The 24,613-nt window shown below is 33.5% G+C and overlaps 1 protein-coding gene across 2 annotated transcripts in view; it reads left to right on the forward strand.

The window, feature by feature from the left end:
* The first annotated feature begins 1,069 nt into the window (after positions 1–1,069).
* LOC123711412 (glycine receptor subunit alpha-2-like) overlaps positions 1,070–24,613 on the forward strand; it is a 31,020-nt gene continuing 7,476 nt past the window's right edge. The window contains exons 1-5 of one of the 2 annotated variants that reach the window (XM_045663990.1): positions 1,070–1,146; positions 7,226–7,373; positions 13,202–13,284; positions 14,550–14,776; positions 22,455–22,589. In XM_045663990.1, the coding sequence (XP_045519946.1) occupies positions 7,284–7,373; positions 13,202–13,284; positions 14,550–14,776; positions 22,455–22,589 (535 nt within the window). In that variant the 5' untranslated portion in view covers positions 1,070–1,146; positions 7,226–7,283. Of the gene's footprint in view, positions 1,147–2,489; positions 2,736–7,225; positions 7,374–13,201; positions 13,285–14,549; positions 14,777–22,454; positions 22,590–24,613 lie in introns of those variants that run through there. The other variant, XM_045663989.1, reaches the window with a different exon arrangement.

A 24,613-nucleotide genomic window follows, 5' to 3' on the forward strand; every position in this document is an offset into this window, starting at 1 on the left:
ATTGTCGAGACTACATGGGCTAACAAGTAACTAGAAGGTATCGTTGTTCGCACTTAACTTTGAGGGTGCTTATGAAAACCAAATTTATTTTCCCTATTGTATCCCAACATAGGGAGAACAATCTCTAAGAATGGGAAACATTTCTAATAAAAATGTGTCCAACATTCAAATGCTTTTTACCTTTTTATAATTGATTAAATACTAGAACCGCAGTTGACGTCTATGGACGTCCCATTACCTGACGTCTATGACAGAGCAACACTCAATTATTTTATTTATAAACATACTCTGCACGGCAGAGAAACATTTCATTTTTATCACTGCTCTTTCTATCAAACTAAAACCTAATTACAGTGAGTAAACTAAATTGTCACAACGTGAAGCCTAAGAAAATAGAATAAATAACTTATAACAATAAAAATGTATAAGAATAGAATCAAGTATAATAAAGCAACATCCTCTCTCAACATTGCTGTTAACCAAGGTCGTTTTTGTAACAAAGTTTTAACAAGAATGTGTTTGTTATGGAATATCAGATACAGATCAGACATCCCATAAGAAGACAGAAGGCGTAGGCCGAGAGAAAAAAACGGCGTATAGATACCGGCAAACTTCTTGAGCAAACAAGGGAGTGGAGAAGTTTGTGCATCGTACACAGCGCGTTACACAAACGTCAACTAATTTATCAATCACGCGAATGACACGTCACTCTCCCGTCACTCTCCCGTCCCCAACAGAACACATAACGTGTCACCTGTAAGGTATGAATATATGGAATGCAATAAAGATTTGAATTCGACTTTAAAAGCAATCTCCAAATTTATTAACAAACAGTAAAGTTAAGCAAAGTTTTGATATAGCAACCTTTAAGTATTTATCACGCACAGTCCTGTCATTAATTAAAAATAAATCTTTGGACAATGACAAACAGAAAATAGATTACAGACTCTGTTCGCGCTAAATCTGTGTCAATCAAAGAAGGATGACAATTGTCGATTTGACTTTGACCCACGTAATGGCGCAAGGGAGTTAAATTTTAACCGCTGTCGCGTGCGCACTAAATATATACCGCAAACCGTATAGCATTTACTTTTTTTTGATTCTTGATTGAAGGATGCAGTGTTTGGAGTGAGATACGCGTTGATGGTAAGTGCTAGTTTTAGTCTTATCGATTATTGGATTCCTTTTTTTTTACACTGACACGCGACAGCCGAACCAGCGCATACGCAGCGGATATAGCTTCCGGATAGCTAGGCCCACACAGACTTCTTTACAGACAATAATTGAATTGTTAACACATAATAATGGTATAGAAATAAAAAATCACGAATTTTGATCAAACTCATATACTTAAGTCCCACCTCGTGGTAGTCCCTTGAGTTTCAAATCGAGATTCGACTAAATATCAAAATAACACCCTTTATTTCGAATCAGTCAAAACAAAGGTACGCTTAAAGGTTGAGATGAAAGCCAAATTGGTTGAGAATCAATACAAAAGTGGTTTGAAACGTGCCTGAGTGACAAGCAAGAGTCGCCTCAAGTGACTGCAAGCTAGCCGCAACGCGACGCAATAAGAATTTTTTATAATTAGCACCATTATAAATAACTTTTAACTTGGACCAACTAAATTAAGAGTGTATTTTTAATTCCATCCAATCTCCTTCGGGATTAATGTAGAGGACGACGCCGCATTATAAAAAAGACTGCTGGAGCCCACGAACATACGATCCACCACCATGTGAATGTCAACTTCTGGTGTCACAACGGGGCTAGTGAGACTGAAAAGGACAAAACATATGAATTAGTGCACGTTAAGTACTAATTAGTGTAAGTGAAAAAATAGAACACAAGAACATAGAGTATTCCCATTAGTAGAGACTGTTGGTAGTGTTATTGGACATATATATTATATCCTATGCTATATTATATCCTTATCAGTAAATAAGTTAGACTTAAATCACTTCTTTAAGACTAAGAATATAGATAGGCTAGATGATGTCTTAGTAAAGACACATGTATTATAAAAAAATATACTTTTAATCGTGAAAACAAATAAAGTAAGTATGGCCCGGGCCGGCAAAATCGCTTAAGTCAAAACATTGTAATTAAACAAAAAAGGTGTTTCATTAAAATTAAAAAAATATTTATATATTAAGAAGATTAACGGCACAATACAGAAATCTTCACATATAGATTTTTTTACAATTAACCAGGAAAACATATAAATTATTTTGGTTGTAGAAAAAAAATTGCATTTGTTGACATCATCCATCATGATCTATTAATATGAAATATTGATTTACATTGTTCCTTAAATAAAATACAAAAATATAATCTAACCCAGGATATATATTACGCAAGATATAACCCACAAGAGTATCAGTATAAAAATAGATAAAAATACCTGCTTATTAAAAAACGCATGCGCGGAATATTCATACAAAAATGAATTTTTACCGCCTTTAGTTCGCTCGTCCGCTCGTCGTCAATCAGAACTCAAAAAAGTTACGAACTTTCCAACGCGTTTATCGTAATTCATGTATAGAAATTTAAAATTCACGATACACATGCTAAACTAATGAAATAAGTGAAATTAAAAATTAGTAGGAAGACTATTATATAAATTATTAAAATGTATTTATAGTTAACATTAAAATGGCGGCCGAAAGGTATCTGTGGTTAGCTACTGCTTTGCTTCGGCTGTGGCTGGGGGCTGGTGATTTATGTTACGCACAGTAAGTTATACTATAGTTTACTTAGATTATGACCCAATATTTTGACAAAAATCTTTGATTCACAAAAGGCGGGTTAGACTTACAAAAATTTGAGTATATCACCACTATTATTAGACTAAAACTCGATAATTTCACGAATATTTAAAGTGAACTATGTAATCTTTATCCTATAACTACGTATTACTTAAATATCAGGTTTCAGCGCATGTAAACGCCGATATTATGCCAAAACTTTTGGTCAATAATCGAAGCCAGGCCTTACCGGTTGTGTGTACCTTTACTCTGTGAACCACTAAGCCATAGAGATGGCACACTCCTACATGAATTTAATTGTCAATACGTTTAATATAGAATTGCTTTTAATTTATTTCAGGCGCATAAGTTTTGTAAGCAGCGATTTAATGAAGTTCAAGTAATTTTCCTTCTATTAAAAGAATTAGATTTATAAAACGTTAATATATTGGTAATAGCTGAATATGTATAAAAACGTATATAATTCGATATATGCATAATTAATCATTACGTTGTCTAAATTAATTTTTATATAAAAATATATGGCGGCCTAAAGTATATCACTACTGATGTTTAAACCAAGAATTAAACAGGTCCGTATTTAGGGGAGGGCAACCGGGGCCTCGGGCAAGTCCCACAATAGAGATGTCGGAAAAAAAATCAATTCCGACTAGTAATATTTTCGACGATTAGTTTCTGATTAAAAAACTCGACTCAAAAAATTGCTCATGCTCATTTTATTTGGAAAATAATTTGATGGCAGAATAGACTGCGCTGCTTTGTTGCCCCGAGGCCTCTAGACTTCTAAATCTGGCCCTGGCATTAAATATAAAACAACTAAGTCGCCGAAGGAATTGTTTGCACATGCAATATAATTCGATGTAGTTCTTTGAAATCGTTGGGATTACGCAACATATAATTCCATAGACATTAGTTTACGCTTGGTCACGTGACCATTTAAATTCGCCTGAATGTCTATTCTATTTGATTTATTGTAACAAAACGTTGAGGCGTTCTCTTCTCGCATGCCGTTGATAAATAAAAATATTTGAATTTATTTATTTATTCATTTGGGAAACAAACAGATACATCTCTAAAAGTAGAAGTCAGAAAAGAAATATAAACAAGAATTAAAGCATTGGATATATCCACAAAAAGTTTCACTGATAAAAAAGAGGATATAAAGCAAAACAAAATATTTAAGTAGACAATACAAAGTTTATAGATAGAACGACAGATATACTAGTAGCCAAAATAAGAAGAAAGTTACAAGGTTTACTACTCGAATAGTTGTTTTAACCTATTCTTAAATGAAGCAGTTGAGGAGTGCGAAAAAAGATCGATATTAGTAGTAGAATCAAAAGTAGAACACATCCTGTGAAGTTGTAATGCATTCATTAATGTATCGTAGAAGACACGACTGGTGGGTATATATTACCCGGGTACGGAACACAATGCTATATTATAATTATATGTTATTGGGTTGAACGCTACGGGTCCTACGGGTTGTAATATGTGTCTCTATAATGCTTAATTCAATAAATAAAGACAAATTTGAATATTTTAGTGGAACAAACATACTACTAGTAATATCAGATTACAGATCTAACAGTCAAATTATTATATATTTTTTTAATAGTAATGTAGTTCCTCACTGTTCCTCTTCTTGAAATCACTTTTTATTTAATCTTTACTATTTTTCTCCTGTGATGTTATGTTTGCTGTAAGAGCCTGTAAAATTTACATTTTCCTTAGTCACCTAGGTGGTCGGTAAATATAGGGAATCTGGTACAAAATGTTCGTGTAATATTTTTTTAACTTGACTCATACCAATGCCCAGGCTTGCCCGTATCTGCTCATAGGTCACTCTCTTATCTTCCTCAATCATGCGTCGCACAGCACTGATGTTATCATCAGTAGTCGCTGTTAAAGGACGTCCCTCACGCGGATCATCATTGAGATTGCTACGGCCACGATTAAACTCGTGAAACCAATTGTAAATAGTGGCACGAGATGGGGCTTCATTAAGAAATGCTAATCGCAGTCTATCGTAGCTTTGTTGTTGAGTAAGCCCACAACGAAAGTCATGATAAATCATTGACCGAAAGATTTATCGCGTTAGATTCATTTTCACGTGTAAAAAGAGTTTTAGATTTGCCGCCAATTCACAAAAACATATTATGACAAATGAATGCAATATACTACATTAGGTTACCAAAGAGTTCTTAAATTAAAATTAAAAAAAGCTTTCATTATTCTAATATATATTTCATTTTTCTAATTGGCCAGTTCTAAACATTTTCAGTGTTACCTAGGTATATTTGAAAAAAATAATGCAGTATTGGGTTTTTTAAGCAAATCAGATCCAACGTTGGGGTAAAATTCGGCGTGAGAGTTGTCGCAAATGTTTGTCAAAATCATATCTGACATCCTCTGATTTTTACACTCAGATTTCAGATTCTATCTAACGCAAAGTTTTTATTAGACTCATGTGAAAATTTAAAGGCTGGTAAAATACTTGCGATCTGACGATATGGATCCATGGGCGATAGTACGAGTTAACATCAGGCGAGCGCCCTGCCTGTTTGCCTTCCTGTTATATAATGCTAGATGCTTTACACGATTTTGGGTGCTTTCGGCTAAATTAAACCGACTTCAAATCCGTTAATTACGTTTGCACCAATATACTGCAGGAAATGTATAAAAACTATTAAAAACTGATTTTGATGAAAGATTATTCTCATACCTATATATAACTCACGACTTTTGTGTACGAGAAATTCGTGGCCAAACCATGCCGACATCTTTAACACATCCTTGGAAGCCTAAATACATAAACAGATAACCTCCTTGAACTCGTATAAATTCCATTATCCGGGGTTCGAATGCTAGACCGTTCTAACATAGCCATTAATAACAACATGTCAGTATATCAATTATTTTTATAATGTAAAATATAACTGGCTTTTATCCGCTAATATAAGCTTATAAACTCAGTTTGATACTAGTTAAATGTACTTAACTGTTGTTAAAAGTTGACAATGGAGTTTAAAATTTAATTAAAACCTTCGACATATTTTTTCGCTACGGCTTAACTGTTACATGTAGTTCAAATTCCGGAAAGAAATTTTAAGTCTCCCGAAACAGACTGTATAAAAAGAAAATATATCATAACATAGATACACTAGTAACGAAACCATCAACTATAATGGGTGTCTATGGTCTCCTCGTTTGTCCCCTATAAGCTATAAAGAACCACGAATTATATTAGCACAATACAACAACGCGCTGCAAAACCATCTTCAACAATTTTAAAGTTCATTGAACGTTCAATATTTATAGAAATCAATACAAATGTTTGTATTTTGAAATTTTGTATGTTAGATGTGTTGTTTTATTTGGGGGCTTTTCTTCAGGCAAAATGAAATTGTAAACGATTAAATTGGTAAATGAAAGCAATACGTTTCTATAACGTCACGTGGGAACTTTTTATTACATACAACCTTTTAAAGTAATAAAGTATTGTAATTAAATTAATAAACAATGTAATTAGCATTATTTTTTTATTATATGAACGGGTACATATATGTTCATTAACATACTCTTGCCTTGAAATATTCTATTGAGTTTTAGTGCATCCATACACTCCGAGAATAGTTAATTTGTACGCGCGATAGTCTGGAGATACACTTCTTTGGATTTTCGCCATTCACTCCACGAGTCTCTTTTGTTACCATCATGTCTTCGTATACTCACCTGATGTTAAGTTAAATCACTGCCCATGAAACTAATACTATCCGAAAGCTCCTGAAATTTTCAGTGGGCTTATGATTATGATAACAAAAAATGCCTTAAAAATTCTCAGTTGTGGAATTGGGCATCGAGGTGATATGGGTGGATTTTTTATTCTGCCCCAAAACCCCGCTGCAAGTTACCAGAACAATTCTTTTGAACACTATACATTGTACCATACGGTAAAAGACGCACGCCACAGCCAGACAGAGCCCACACCTCTACGCAACGCTAAGGGATCGAGCCGGAAAGCGCTAGTCGACGATTCGTGTCACTCTACGTTGATACGGTTAAGTGGTGGAGCTGGTGATGGGGAGCTCCTGCTCAGAAGTGTGAACAGTACTTGTATGTGCGGCCAATTTGCGCTTTATTGAGTTGCAAACGATAGCCCGAAGCGAAGTACCGCTGTCTTCGTTTACTTCACTATGTGGAACCAGCTGCCCACTGAAGTATTTCCGAACTAATTCGACTTAGGGTCCTTCAAGAAAATAGCGTACTAACTCTTGAAAGGCCGGCAACGCACTTGCGAGCCTTCTGGCAATGTGAGTGTCCATGGGCGGCGGTATCGCTTAACATCAGGTGAGCCTCTTGCCCGTTTTCCTGCTATTACTTAAAAAAAAACAATAATTTATCTCCCTGACTAATTTACAGCGCTATATAAAAATGAAATTATCTTTTTTTAACAGATCCACGCTGCTCTCCTTCCAAGACCTGCTGCCTGATGACCCAAGACTATATGACAAAATGAGACCCCCAAAGAAGGATGACCAGCCAACCATCGTGAACTTCCACGTCACCGTGATGGGACTTGACTCTATCGACGAGAATTCCATGGTTAGTATAATTTTCAAAAAGAACTGCTGTATTTCTCTTTACGTGAAAATATAGAAGCTATTACGACAGCGTCACGTGCTTGTCTGAGCGGCGTATTGTTCATTTTTGTCCCTGAATTTGTATACGAGACAGATTTGCAGTCATATGTTAAATCCTCGACCAATTATTGCTACTATGTGTAATATTTATATGTTAATAACTTGTTATAATTTCCTATACAAATAAACTACGGATCGTATTAACTTTAAAAAAAGTTTCGAAGTCAACGTTTGGTCGTTAATGTGGTTTTAAGCTTGCTGTCAACTTTATCAACTATCCCATTTTTAATAATAAAATAGACAAAATCGTTCATTGTTTTTTTGTTTGTTAATTATGCACAAAATGGAAATACTTTTTTTGTAACTTTTTTGGGTTTATACGTTCACATAGTCCCGCTAGATAGCACTTAAGTGATAAACAATGTTCAGTAAATAAACATATAAATTTTCATAATAATCAAAACCACAAATTTTGAATGATTTTCAATCGGTCTTTTAAGACAAAATCGTCGTCTACTTACAACCTAATCAATATCTAAATTTTGTGTTTTAAAGTAAAAGGTAAAATAATTCTTAGGCCATTCATGAATTAATTAGATCTGTAGGCAGTAACGTTTTCCATATAGAACATACCCATGTTTTATTATCTAGATTATAAAATGGAGCTGACAAGTAACAGTAGAACTAGGGCAGCTCAACGCAAACTAAATACAGCTATGTGCTTAGGGAATTTAACAGCTAATCATTATTACACTTTTCATTAATAATTATTATGTATATCAAAGTATGAAATAGAAAAGATACTAGACTGACTAGCAGTTAAGTAAAAACAGAATTTCAAGAATTTTTCTTTATTCTGCACGTAATTGCAATCTTTCAAAGGCTAAGAGCGGATCTGTGTTGTGGTGCTGTCATGTAGAGTGGTTTCCCATTGGAAGTATCTACTGCCTAACTACCAGTCTTCTAGCTCTCATATACTGTTCTATCGTGAGTTGGCGAGCAAGTTTGTTCGGGTGACAGATTAAAGGCTCTTTAACTTAAACTGTCATCCGGAGAATAATTACATTTCGTAGTGGTCAAAAAGTGTAAATATTAAATAAAACCTGGTTACCTGGAATAGATCGCTCGAAAGCCAAAAAGTTGCCCTCCTTTTGATTTAATTATGTTCAGTTTTTTTATATATTGTAATATAATAAATGTAACGAAGTGTTAATATATAAATAAAACCAGTGTTGATGGCGGTTGTTGTATGTTAAATGAAAAACTGTTTTAAGTTGGATAACAACTCGTTTTAATTGTTTCAAACATCAGATTAAACCATAGATAAAATTAGGGGTTATGGGGTTTCGACTCTAACAAAAACTAACTTGGCTTACTCAAGAGTTCTTAAATCTATGTGATGCTTATGTTATTGTTATATTACAGTATCGGAAACGAGAATAATAAATTACAATAACGAGTTTGTTAAAAACTAGATCTCATTTTGGCTTCAAGTGTCCGATGGTTGATGACATTTGGTTTGCACTTCTAATTATTAACTAAAATATAAATGTAACTTAAGTAGTGTTCGGTTACATACTTTTTTATGCCTCAGACTTTTGTATCTGTTTTGGGATCAATTGCTTTCTTTATTAGACAAGGGTGATAAGCTTCTCACAGTGACACACGACGTCAACTTTTTGGGTCGGTTTCCTGACAATGTCTTCGTTAACCGACATGCGGTATTAATAGGCACATGGACAGGAAGTGTGTATTAAAATAGTAACATTATAGACAAATTATTTCTGAAATAAGAAATAATAAATTTATCTATTTTTGTACCAATACAGCTGGCAAACCATCCAACCAAGTTGGGACCAATCTTTGAGAATTTATATTCAATTTGTATAAATCGTAAAATAATATAGGCTAGTATAATAGGAAACTTTTTTTGCTTGACTTGATGTATGCTATTCAGAGACTGGGTGAGAATTCTGGCCTAGTTCCTACAAGATCGCATTAGAGAGGCTCAAGGGTTGCCCTCGCATTCTACTGGGGCAAAAAGGGTCGTTGAATTGTCGTTTTGATACATACATCTTTCGGCCATACAGCCTCTTATCTATAATAGAGTCTATGTATGGTTTAACCACTCAAATTAACTTCAATTTAAATAAAATTGCGCCTAACCGAGGCTACCTTGAAGCTATCTTGTTTATATTTTTAGCCTTACTATAAAATAAACCTACAATTTTTTTTAATGATTCAATGCTGTTAGTAATGTGTGGAAGATGGATGTTATCTTGCCCCAAAAGGGAGGATCCTTGCCATTCGATCAACTGACTGACCTAAGGCCCCATCGGATATGGTCGAGATGTAATATACAGTCGAACGTCAGTAATCCGACAAAAAATGCTAAGACCCCCTAGAATCCGATTTTTTTACAAGTACCTTGTAATCCGAAAAATTACAGATCCAATTATAACATATATGTTTTATTTATGTACTCTGAATTACAAATCATACTTCATTATATATTATATACAACTTAGCAATTTGAATCAAATAAATACCCTCATTTAGCACTATAGTGGTTGTGGGTAGAAGTTCATCAATTCAATCATGCATTAGCGAAGATTGTCAAAAAATATTAAATAATTTATATACACTAGATTGTACAGGGGCCAGGGATCCACTTTATATACTTAATGCTCAGAATAACATTGCTAACGAGATTCAGGGAATGTCATTGTTCTGAGTGCAGCTGAAGATTAAAGTTGTCGCTACAGACTTTAAAAAATCCCCAATATCAACGTATCAAAAACAGTTGTGAGAATATCAGCTCTTGTCCTGTCTGCTAGCTGTAATAATTAATGCCTTTACTCGAGTTTTCAAAGCTAACGGAAAACAAATGTCCGTTACAATGGCGTCAGTCACTATTGTCTTATAATTGGAACATTTTTTGTAGAACTAAGACTCTTAAACGACATTGATCAATTTCACCATAGGTTTGTATGAATGAAACATTAAATGCCACGAAATGAAGCATTCAACCAAATATTTAATGTAAATACAGGTTTTTTCTAAAGCGCTTTTGAGTGGCTTTTTTTAAAAGCACCCAGTTAACCTATAAACCCATTTAGTTGCAAAATGTTTTTAAATGTTATACAAGGCGTATGCCAAGTGCAAATTTTGTGAGAAATTTTGTGGAAATATTAATAAATGGATGTGATATTTTTCGTTATACAGTGTAAACGCTATATAACGACACTCAACGTACTGCGCATATTTTGACGTTACAAAGTGTTTGTTTAAAGAACTTTATTTCTCACTACAAAAATATATTTTATTTACATGAGAAACTAAATATACTTCTAGATTCACTCTGACATGTATATTTAATGGCCGTCAAAGAGTTGTCGTAAATGGAAAGAAGTAAAATCTGTATTTATAAAAAGAAATGTTTAATTGAGACTAGCGTTAGTAATTACATAAAAAAAACAATTCTAATTTGAACGCTATTGCCTATAGTCTGTTATTTTCGTTTCACGTCTTCTGCTGCTCCAGTAATTATGTTGTATTCTTTTACTTATTCATACATATTTTAAATCTTGTGATATTGAGGGATCTTCGTGATAAAGCTCGTGCAAGCAATCCCAATTTCTAAGCCAACAGTCAAACCAACAGTCGAATTTATTAAGCTAGGACAATAATAACGTATACACATCCGCAATTTTAACTAATTTTGGCTACTTAAAATGTACATTATAAGTATATAATTTGTTATTAAAGGGTGTAATGCTAAGAGTGTATCATTTTATGGAAGACAAGCTAAACCAACCAAAGCCTACTGAATTCGACGCTTTCGGGGGTTTGTAGTTAAAACGAGGAACGTTACACATAGTTTACACTGTATTTCAAATCCTTATTTAATTCTGACAAACATATATTGTCAGTTACCATGCCTGTATAACGGGTAACTAGGAGGCCTTGTGTTTGAGTCTCGACAAAACATTGTTTCGGATTGGTAAGCACGGACGGCTGATCTCTACGAGTGGCAAATCGACAGACAATTATACTGAAAAAATATAATAAAATAAATATTACAAATTGTTACTAAATATTTTGTTTTGTAATACAGATAACATAAATTATACACAACAAAGCTCTTACTCTTGGGTCGTGGGGTTAATGTGCCCTGGCGCTAATTAAAAAGTCAAATCATTGTTTCCAATTAGACCACCTAAAATGGCACTTTTGAACGTTAAATAAAAAATAAAAATGATACTAGTTGCCACTTCCAAAAGGTAGTTTCGTGTGGAGTAAAATTTAAAGATTTAAGTTGGCATCTGTAACGGTAACCTCAGAGCTGGTGCTTTCCTCATGAAGCCCAATACAGCTAGGAAATGCTAGCATCAAAGGTACACAGGTGCCACAGGGACCAAACTTTTTAAATTTGTTTTAATTTTCTATTAATTATTTGTTTAGTATAAATAATTATATATTTTGATTATTAATTTTGATTATAATTATATATTATTGATATTTACAAAAGAAAAATAGATTTAATACGTAATACCTAAATCGGCTGTGCTGTGATGGTGTGAAAGTGAGTAAATGAGAGTGTGAATGTGGAGTGTGGTCATGCAGGTGATTTAGCGCTATGGACATTCTTAATACCGAATTTGAATTAATATAGTAAGTATATTCCACGATAGCTTAAACAAGTCAAGGATTAAATAGTGGTTATATGACTGGGCTTTTTTTGAGTAAACTGTATTTTTATTTGTAGAATCGTATCCTAATAAAGCCACTTTAATTCGAAGTTAAATATAACATTTCAAATGGATGTTCAAAGTCAAATTATTTATTTCAATAAGGCCTATTAAAAAGGTATTTTTGCAAGTCTGCATTACAAGTTAAAAGTATGACTCTAGGTGCCCAAAGTTAATTTAATATGATCACTGATCAAGCAACAACATACTTTTTCAAAATATTGTAAAAACAGTATTGGAGAGACTGTGAGATTGTGAACCTCAACGTACTTCTAAAAATTTAACCTATTATTATTCGGCTGATTAATCTATCGAAGTGGAACAATCAAATTTTGAAACGGTACGTTCACAATCGAACGAACGAAGGTTCAAAATCTTTCGACAGTTCACAATCTCGCGAAATAGATTACAACCTAACGGTATTTACAAATTTACGGTGACATATACATTGATTTGATACTTACATGTGAAGACCATACCTAGAATACCTAGAATACCTAGAATATAAAGCTACTATACTAAAAAAATAGGCGCATAGTGTTATAAAAAACAAAGCAGCAGATAACTAAATTATGTAGATACATGGTGCACACGTATCCACAAATATTTCAACTAAAGATTTATAGTTAATTTTGTTATTATACTCTTAATCTACGTTATTTAATGTTATTTTCTCGTCGTGTTCTGCAGTTTGGATACCTTTTGGGCCTCTTCCCTGAACATTCCATTTGTATCTGCTCTTAGCGTCCTCCATCCATTTCTCCCCCGAAACTTTAACTATTTCGCCTATCAGCTTTTGTTTCCACGTTTCTTTCTCCTGGATGTCCTCTCCTACAACTGCCTTCGTAGCTCTAAAGATAAACTAAATAATGGTAACAAATAAACTCACTTCTATTTCAACATTTATACACAATTAATAATTGTATTATTGAGTTACTAAGACTATATTTATTTCCAAATATCACTTTCTAGAGTATTGTAAGAAAAACCATCAGTTTTCTAAAGATAGGTAATACTATTTGTAAATATTGTGTTTCAGACATATGCGGCTGATATATTTTTTGCCCAAACTTGGAAGGACTTTCGTCTTAGACTACCTGAAAACATGACAACGGAATATAGGTATGATATTTATTTATTTATACTTGGCCAAATTCTAAACTAAAAGTAACATAAAACTAAAATAAAATACAATTAAGCTATTTACAAAATTGGCAGTAAACCCCCCTGCCATCCCATCATAGGCAGTGATGGCCTAGCATCAACGTGCGACTTTTAACCCTGACGTCGTATGTTCGATTCCCGGCTGTGCAACAATGCACTTTCTTTCTGTGTGAGCACTGAACAATCGCTTGAAGGCTGAAGGAAAATATCCTGAGGTAACCTTGCTTGCCTTAAACTCAAAAAGTCGACGGTATGTCAGGCACAGGTGGCTGATCACCTATTTGCCTATTGGATTAACAAATGATCATGAAACAGATACAGAGATCTGAGGCCTAGACCTAGGTTGTAACGCCACCGTTTTTTTTTTTATCTAGAAGACCACGCTAAAACCTAGCCTTGCCTTACATATATATGTTTCGCCATGATTTTTTGAAGTTATACTTCTTTTGGTGCGTTAGGGATTAATTATGAGAGTAAATTTTTTCTATTGATAGTGTCGCTTTTCTACAAATGTAGAATAAGGCAAAAAATAAGATTTTAATCTTGTTACGCCAAAGAAGTATAACTCCTAACGCGTGTACCTAATTACACACAAGTTTTTTTTTGTAATTGGCAAGTACAAGTTATCAGTCTTTTGTGCCTAACAAACACCGTCCACTTTTGGGTCTAACGTCGGTTTCTTCACGATGTTTTTCCGTCACCATACGAGCGGTAAATTTAATTTTTATTCCTATTAAGAGATTACTTAGCTCCTTCTTTTGTCCTTATCATTCCAAATCATGGCCCAAAAAAAAAGAGCCTAGAATTAATAAGGAAAGTTCGTAATAAGGTTTTTCAGTCTAAATGAACGAATGATAGCTTCTAACCAGGGCCAGATTTAGGGGAGGACAACCAAGGGCTTCTTTTGTGGGGTCCCAATAGAGATTTCAGAAAGAATTGTTTTAAATTCCGACTAGTAAACAACTTTTATTTTGATATATTTTTATACGTTTGTTTAATATTAAAAGAATCTACTTGGTTTCACAATAAATTACTGATTGAAAAACTCGACTGAAATAAATTCTTTATTTTATTTGGAAAGTAATTGGGGCCAGGGGCTTTCACTCCTTTGTTGCCCCGAGAACTCCGGACCTCTAAACCTGTTCCTGCTAACATAGCTACTTAACGGACCAAAGGAATTTAAACGTTTATTTATAGGTATCGGTTAATTAATTGTTGTACAGGCTTTTAGAAGTGGACTGGCTGAAGCACATGTGGCGACCAGACTCCTTCTTCAAGAACGCGAAGTCTGTCACCTTCCAGACTATGACCATACCAAACCACTATGTCTGGCTTTATAAAGATAAAAGCATTTTGTACATGGTGAAGCTGACGCTGAAGTTGTCCTGTGCTATGAACTTCCTCATCTATCCTCACGATACTCAAGAATGTAAACTACAAATGGAGAGCTGTAAGTATGGTTTGATAGTAGTGGCGTGAAGTAAAAAAAGCTTTTTCTAACTAATATTTAACAATTGAATTCTGCAGATTTGTGATTTGTTTGTCTAGAACAATCGTGGCATAAAGATAACCAGAGAATTTGTCGGCTTTCTGTACGATTAGTTGGTATAGTACAATACTACTATATACAAATATACTCGTTGAAAGTTATGTAAGGATCACCTTGCCGATATAAGCTAAAAGTCATGTTACGGTAATAACGAAGTTCCAGGTATTCACTACACTGGGTAAAATGAATGTTGTGGTTTTGCAGTACGTGTTATGTCCACCTTTAATAATTTCCGGCGAGATTCCATTTCATAGAACAGGGGAAAGGGGAGGAGGCTCGTCTGATGTTGTAATACTGTTCATGGACACTTAATCGAAAGGGTTCAGGAACGGCCCTCTATAAATTGGAACGCTCTTTTCTTAAAGGACTCTATGTCGAATTGGTTCCGAAATACTTACGTGGATAGCTGGTTCCACATATCAGTGGTAGGTGGTAAAAATTGCTCAGTTATGAAACGGAAACATGGTGATGCGGGTAAAATTTCATATTCTGTATTTTCTTTCGTTGCATCCGATGATGATACTCAGCTGCAGGCATTAATCCGAACAACTCTCTCCATCGCCGGTATTTAAACCGGCTTTAGCTCTACAGGTCCAAACTAAGCTATGTAAACAGGTGTGGTAAGGGTTCTTATATGTACATGAAATGGATTCTTATCTTGTTTTCTCCTGTTACGAAAACTTACGAGAGGACTGGCAACAAAATATTTCTAAGATTTCTGTCATTTTTTTATCTTCATACGAGTATCGTACACACCGGTGGAACCGTTTTGATTACCACATGTTTCATTCGAGTTTAGTGATTATTTGGATATATATCAAAAATGACACAAAGATCCTTTAAATTTGGCGCTGTTCAATGAACTTAACATTATCGGCATATGAATGGCATCGGCAATTGAATTTATAGAAGTTACGAGTGTTTGTGGAACACGATAAATGAAAATAACTCAACATTTTTTTCCGTTTCCATTTAATTAATTATTGTCTTAGAAGAACAGATATAATGAAAACCCTCATGCTGCTCTATGGTATGGTGCAACTGGCCGAAAACCTCGATTATTTATACGATTATTGCTTTTGAAATTCTGTTTACACGGACACAATATTTTTTCCATAGTGAGGCAATTGTCGCCAAAGTGGAAGAGCGAGAGGTGTGAATGTTTAGACGAAGAATCTTTTTTTATATTCCTTCGATAATCGTTCCTTCGAGACGAGAAACTCCCTCCATCCAGAATTAAATGTCTTTGGAATTAATTTTAAAATCAAACGTCAGATCACTATGTCAAGTATCTCTTAAAAAAGTGAATTTAAATGTAAAACATTAATAGAGACATAAAAAGACTATGTGTAGAGCTTTTGAAATACTTTGCAACGCTGTTGTCTATTGATGCGGAACGTAGAGTATAGAACTTTATATAGACTATAGCAACGTAAGGTTTAGGAATAGACAATAGAGTCAGACAATTTTACACGGGTTTTCCAGAAAAACATGTTTTTGTTTTTCGAGCCTTTCTCTTTCGACTTGTTTGAAAAAGTCTCCTTGTCTCGTTTTTTATTAATATAAACAAAACTTTAATGTTAAACAAATACAATTCAAATTCTGATAAAATGACACACAATTTAAAACTATATATCTAGAAATCAGTCATAAATAAACTAGTTTGACATCTACTACCAGACCATTAACAAATCAAAAATTCTTAAATATTATTTTATTAATAAAAATAAATAAATATACACTTTTTACCGCAATTTAACGGATGTGTCACCGTTTTATAGTTATTATTATATATTTGAATGTAACCTCTTTGTAAGTTAACAGTCAAATTAATATTTTTTGCAGGTCTCGCATTTCTATTCGAGATCTCTAAAATATCTTTGTTCTGGAAGGTATGGATATTCCAAAACTGGTTAATAAAAATCGCGCACCTCTTAGAAGTGTTTTAACATGCGAAAATTCGTAATTTAAATTAACTTCGTAAACTATTAAAAAAATAGGCAGACTATATTATATTATATAGTATTTTAAACGGAAACTTATTCTAAAACTAATGCCCTGAGATTTATTTTATATTTTGTACATTTTCCATAAAATTTTATTGAGCCTTATAACATTGTTGCTACGACAAATAATTTTACGCGACTAAGTGTTTGCAGCTTGTTATTTTTAAGTATTTTGCACACTTACATTTTTCAGCGCTGGATAGTCGTCAAACACGTTAGTCGTTAGCTAAAAAAATGTGTGCGAGTATAGTACAGTAAGAAGTAAAACTTCTTTATGACCTTATCTGACCTTTCTAAAAGAAAAGAATTCGGAAAATGCAACTTTACCGAAATTGGTTAAATAAAGTTTAAAAAGGCTTTTATTATCATAGAAATTAAAACAAATAATACAATTATTTCATTTTACCTTATTAATACTAAGATTATTACAGAATTTCAATAATTGAAATAGAATTATTACTATCATTGTTATAGTTGTTATATATTTTCCTTATTAATAGCTTCGAATCAACCATGGTAAAAATGTGACGCGTAACGGAATAGTGTGACGCGTAACCGAAAAATGTGACTTTTTTTTTACAACGCCGATACAGAAGTTTCACTTCGAAAATTCAAGATGTCTTATTTGTAACTGGCATTGGCACAATAGGTAACGCATATGGCGTGTAAACTTTGAATAACACTACTACCGGAAATTAAATATTACCTTTTGTCTACCCAAGCCCTGGTTAAGTCATTCGTTGGAACACGGACTTGGCAAAAGATATGAGTGTTAATTAACGGCATTGCCGGGAAACTGTCCAGGGTAAAAATCCAGTCATGATTTTAGCGCTTTTTATAAAAGTTATGTTACTGTCAAGCATATAATACTGGCACAAATAGTCTTCCTTGTAAAAGATCAACAAAACAGAGACAAAAATATGTGGGGTGTATGTAGGGCATATTGCATCGGTCACAAGTTTATCCCAATTATGCGGAAATCGTGCGCATCAGCTCGTATTTTAATAATTAGAGGCAGCCCTGAGCTTAGGTCACCTCTTGCATTATTCAAGCGGCAACCCTGAATAACGGCGACTCAGCATATTTATACTAATGAGGAACTAATTATGAATTTTTTCTGCATTCACCGCTAACCTTGAGATTTTGCTTAAACAAATTGGTTGAATAACGTAATTTGTATGCAACACAGTCGTACCTTCTATAAAAGAGCAACTTTATTACTTCTACTTTTTTGTGAGCACCGTTGGCGAAGTGGATTCAGCGTGTAACGCTCATCCCTGAGATCGTAGGTTCGAACCCCAGCTGTGCATCACTCGACTTTCTTTCTATGTGAGCTTTTAACAATCGCTAGTACGGTGAAAGAAAACATCACACGAAACACTTTTTTCTATGGAAAAACAGATGTAGTATTGATTACGTTAGCCTGTCAAGTTAAAGCGGGACTGTCCTTACATACATAGCCAAGATATTTCGCACTAGGTTCAAATTAATAACAAACGGTAAATTGATAAATCAGCCCAGAAAGCGGTTTAATGATCTAATTGAAAATAAATATATATTTCAAAAAACTCTCAGTTTAATGTGGATTATTTGAAAAATATGCCGCAGTAATGAACACTGCTAATGAATTTCAATTCGACAGAAAAATAATTAGGTCAAAGATCGGGTCAAAAAGATCTCGTAGTAACATTTATACTGCTTTTACTAAAAATGTCACTGAAAAATATTCCATGCACAAATGGAAGGTATGATTCGTGAACAAGTATTATTTCCCTGACATATGTAATCTAGATCCTTGTAAGCATCTCGCCCTAGTCCCACGGGAAAGAAGAGGCTTATGACCCCATGTTAGTTGCCGTCACCTTTGCATAAAACATAATTATATTATCTTAATATATATAAATCTCCTGTCAAGATGTTTGTCCGCGATGGACTCCTAAACTACTTAACCGATGTTAGGTTAAATTGGTACACCGTGAGCAGTCTGGTCCAACTTAAGAGATAGGATAGCTTAGATCTTTAATTATAGTCGCAATTTTATTTTATTGCAAATTATTTGTCTATAATTAATTGACAGTCACAATTATCTGTTAACTCCAAAAGATTCTAACAGTTGTCGATACTTTTCGACTGGATTGAGTAAGTAATCAATAGATGGCACTGCTATGGTAAACCGACAAACGTGTCAAATAAGTTACAATTCAATATCATGATTACCACGTGTTATTGAGGCTAAAGTATAAATTAAATTTATTTTGTAGTAAACGAAATACCGTGAAATTCAATTATTTCTACTTTTTGAATTTTTGGTGTTAGCATAGCCAACCACGTGTTACTTAGACCGAAGTGTAAATCAAATTCAAATTATAGTGACAACATACAGTGAAATTATTCCTTCGTGTCGCGGTATTAAGGCTAACTAAAACCACATTCATGAGATCGCGGGGGCAGCTAGTTATTACTATATATATTGAATTTTTATTAACCAATACTGTAATCAATGACAATGCAAACAGACTATTGTCTTAGCATGTTAAGTAGCGATTCTGATCTCTAAAATTTAACATTCCTATCATGTAATTATCAAAAGCGTTTATTAAAAGATTATTTGTTAGAGGTTCTTGAAGTTTTTGAAGTTACGCAACCTTGCAGGGGTTAAAGGTCGTTATTGTCTTAGCTAAAAGCATTAAAAAGCCTATAAGCAATCTGATTTCTGCTTACATTTTCAAAATGGTCCCTCTCAGTATTTGACCTATATCAATGTCATTTAAAACACAAATAGACAAATGGAAACAGCAATCCCAGGATACAATAGGTGCTTATACGCACAAGTGGTAGAAATGTAGGTAAATTTTGTCGGCGATACAAAATTGATTCCTTGAGTATTCGGTATGTAGGGCAAGGGTCCTCAATGCCGTTCAGCCTCTGATGTCAGCTCATTTTTATCGTGAAGATCAGTCAAGAGCCGTGATTGAAGCTTAATGTCGTGTTGAAAGAACTCCATAAATAGGTGAGGTGCTTCAGTTATTTTGGTTTGGTTTTTTTAATTAGATGCTGATCTTACTAATGATGACCCTAGTTCTTTTATTTAACTTTTTACTTTAATTTTGTAAATTTATGAAATTTTTGTATGGTATTTTCTAAAGTCTACTTGAGTCGAGATTATGCAAAAAAACAAGTTTTTCGGTCGTTCCTTTTCCGAATCTATTCAACTGGATTTTCTAAAGACACTGTTTTTTATACTTTTAGATATTATTAAATATATCTTCAATATAAAATTACAGGGCTACCACATCTTAGCGCTGATGACATACTATAATTGAATTTCCCTCATAATTCGCATTGAACTATTTAAAAGCATGTCGATAAACGATTACATGACACACCTTTCAATGTTCTTGTAAAACCTCATTTTCGAATATGATCAGCAATTTGTGAAACCAGCTGGCAGTAGGTATTTCCGAAGCGATAAGCCTAGAGTGTATTTTTTTTATTATTTATGTTTTTTCCTAAAGGTGTACAGTCCTGACATACCTCTCTCGGTTCCTCCACTTTCGTGACATGCATGCAGGTTATGGGTACTTTTAAAGCTTGCAACGGCCTTGTTGTAGGATTCCAACGGCAAGCACTTTATTTAAAGCTCTGCAAGCTCGTTTGCCTGTTCTATAAAAAGCTAAACGACTCATGGTATGCCTCCAGTTCTACAGTCAAATGCTTTTGACCTAAATAAGTCCTATCAAACAACGTAGGACGTTTGAAAACAAAAAGGACGTTGTAATGGCACAGACTATAGAATAGTCTAGGCTACGTCTGCGCTATAAATATCGCAGCTGCCATAGATTAAAAAAGATACGACACGTTTCATAGACAATATCTATTTTAGTTGAACAATTCTCATTTTATTAACTGTGTATTCACTTGGTTAGTCAAGATGATAATAGACTTTAAAAAAAGAAATTAACGAAACTTTATAATATTTAGATTGTTTTACTAGCATTATTCATTTCCTCAAAAAACTTATCAACGGGCTTCACTAGGTTCCAGAAAGGGTTATGTTTGCCTAAGGGAATAGTGATTCTAGTGTAAACAACAATTGTAACCTGGGGTTACTGTTTTCATTTCTCTATTTGCCTTTACAAGCAAAATAACGTTGATTTAGGTCAAACAATGATGAGAAATCTGAGTGTTTACGGAACAGGGATTTAACTGTTGAGTGTTCACGGACAGAATCGCTATTATTACTTACTAAGACAGTAGTCTTTGTAAACACTCAAATAATCTTAATGTAGACGATTACAATATTCTCATCCTACAAAGTAATCTATTTATTCATAACGATTAAAATAAATAATATAGATAGCTAAAATAAATGTAAAAAGTTTGGCCACGTGGCAGTGTACTTTATTGCTGGCAACATTTTTTTGGTTACTATATAAGTTTAGCGTGTAAGCACAAGAGTCGATTGTCAAAATTGAGAAATGCAAGTCGACCGAACGAAATAAGGATAAATCCTTATTGTCTGTATGAACCCTGTATGTCAAAAACATGAGAATAAATCGAGAATCATACTAAACCCTAATTCTCGACTTAAATAAAAACGTGTTAAGTAATTAGTCATATTAGATTAATAAGTGGCGCTACAACCTTTTTAGGTCTGGGATTCAGATTTGTGTATCTGTTTCATGATAATTTGTCAATGTAATGTGATAATTTGGCAAGTAGGTGATCAGCTGAGCTGACACACGCCGTCGACTGTTTGGGTCTAAGGCAAGTAATCTCAATACGCACAAAAAAAGAAAGTCCATTCGTGCACAGCGAGGGTTCGAACTTACGACCTCAGGAATGAGAGTTGCACGCTGAAGCCATTAGGCCAACACTGCTCAAAGTAATAAGTTATGATCGATAAATATATTATGTAGGTCAATATTTCTACATAAACTGACTTCTAAATTATTTATGTTAAATAACGTAATGTATTTTGTATGCCAACATAAATAACACTATTTTATATGTAACCTTACAGTACATAATTTACACTCACGAGGTCTACATAAATCAAACCTATGTCTAGTGTCTAGTAGTTTTTGAATTTATCCTATTAAAGATTAGAATCGACTGTGAGTATAATTAGCGTTTTAATTTTAGACTGAGAATATCGATTTTATATTTTAGCTCACTGTCAGCACTTTTTTCCAATTGACCTAATATTAAATCACTAAAGAATTCGCTCAAACAGCGCTTATAATTTTGCTTACTTAGAAAATTTGCCGATTAATGCGCGTGCATAAATTATCACGTTATTAATATTTAAATTCGTACATTTGAATTATTCATGTATACCCTAAACCTAATGGGGGGTTGTATGTGGTGGAGGTCCGTAAATATATTGCTTCTTGTTGAACTAAACGCAGCGTAAGTTAATTTACATTCTATAAAACACTGTCTGGTACTTACTAGTTTGACGAGGAATATAAAACTGTTGAAGCGAACTAAGCTGACATTGCATATATGTTTATATAGGCATCATATGGATCCTGTGTGTAACCGGGGAAAATTTTCTTCAAAATTTTCAGTGTCCCATACAACAGACGACATGATATTTCAATGGGACCCCGAAGTACCGCTGGTGGTGGATGAGAACATAGAACTGCCCCAACTCGAGCTGGTGCAGAATAGGACAGCTGATTGCACGCAAGTCTACTCTACTGGTAAGATAGGACGTAGAAGATATATATATGCGTGTGTATAAATAGATATATATTTGTCTAGCGGCCCTTCCCGGCTTTGCACGGGTGGACATTTATATTTTAAACATTTTTGCATAAATGTACAGTAAATGTAGGACATACATAAATAATAATTTACTTAGCAATTAGGGACTTGATAATTGAAAACAAATGATAACACATTAAATGACATCAACGGGTTATATTTAAAAACATTACACTGAGCTTTACAGTTTACGTAAAGTACTAATAATAATATAAGTACATAATTTACCTACTATCACTGTACTGTCTACAGTCAATACTTATATGTAGTGATTAAGAAAACAATTGATAATATCAGAGAATGTATGCCTATAATTACTATGAGCATATAGCAAAAAATTGAAACGGATTTGTTTATTATCCTTATAAATCTTAACGACAGTTATGTAACCTAACATTAGTTATATATTTAAATTTATATTAAAATATATTTAAATATATTTAACATTAGTTATATATATATATAACTAATGTTAGGTTACATAACTATATATATACTATACTTTAGCTATCGCCGTTAAGAGACAAACAGTAAATTTATTTAGAAATAGGGGAATTTTTTTTAGTTAACACAGATCACAAAACATGTTTACCAACTAATAAGGTTTTAAGTATTTACAAGTAGTCTATAGTTTTATTTATATCGTTATCATAAATTATATAAAACAAAAAACAATTATACTAAAGATATATCCAAAGATGGAATGCATAATATATATACAAACATTCTAACATTTACATCGAGTTTACAAAAAGTCAATAATAATTATGAAATACATTTAAGTACGTAGTGTGTGTTGTGGGATGGTGTGAAAGTGAGGTTATGTACTAGTAATGTATGTATTGGTAACTCATCAGATTCACTGAACTTTACTGAGGACATATATAAACTATTTTTAATACAGAAAATAATCGAAGTGTTGCATTGAACCAGTAGCTAAAAATGTTTGAAAGGGGCCTAGGGGCTTCAGCGACTCTTATTCCTGAGATCGTAAGTTCGATCCCCGCTTGCACATGGACTTTCTATGTGCGCAAAGTGTTTTTTTTTATATTTGTTTATTTACATGCAAGTATTTCTCTTTCAAAAATAGACGTATAGGATTAAGCTACATAAGAATGGAAGCAGCTGGAAGACGCCAATGTGACACAAGGCACGCTGTTTACCGAAACCGCCAAATCCCATGGAAGTTAGGTTATATAACTAAAACAAATGTTCATATATATTATAACGGATGTCCGAAATAAAGGCCTTATAATAATAATAATAAGTGTGCGTCCACGATTTTGAATTTAATTGCCAGTTATCACTTATCACACATAGGACGAAATATTTATTGTATACGGGGCTCGAATCTGCGAACTCTTGACTCGGCATTTTAAACACTAAGCTAATTGCTCTTTTATGGGTTATTAGAGTATTTGACATTAATAAAGCGAAGTGGACAAGCAATTTTGTTATCTTAAGATTAATACGCGAAAAATGGGCCAGAAATGTTTGTTCTAGATTATGTTGATTTTACGATTGTTTCGTAGATTAGATTAGATTATTTATTTTAATTATTATCATAGAACAATGATTATTAAATAAACAGATTTTATTATAGTTACACACAATAAATCTATGTTTTTGATAGCAATGGACAAAGTGTCCTCGCGATGTTTTCCTCGACCGTGTTGATTGTTAACAATTAAAATATGGTTTATATTTTAATCAATTAACTTGACTTATGTTTATTATATTTAATAAAAAGGATGTTTAGTTAAAAAGAAAGTACTATGATTCACTGTGTCGTGGGCTAGTGTCATTCATATGACATGTTAACACTACTTGACAATAATTTCTGCATAATACTTACATTACATTTATTCATGTCATCATTAGACAGGTTGAGATGCTGTTTTATGATTTTTAGTGAAATAAGAGTTTTAAGAGTGTTTATAGATCAAAGGGCCTATGAAGG

The sequence above is a fragment of the Pieris brassicae genome, chromosome 6 (assembly GCF_905147105.1).
Source record: "Pieris brassicae chromosome 6, ilPieBrab1.1, whole genome shotgun sequence".
Classification (NCBI taxonomy): domain Eukaryota; kingdom Metazoa; phylum Arthropoda; class Insecta; order Lepidoptera; family Pieridae; genus Pieris; species Pieris brassicae.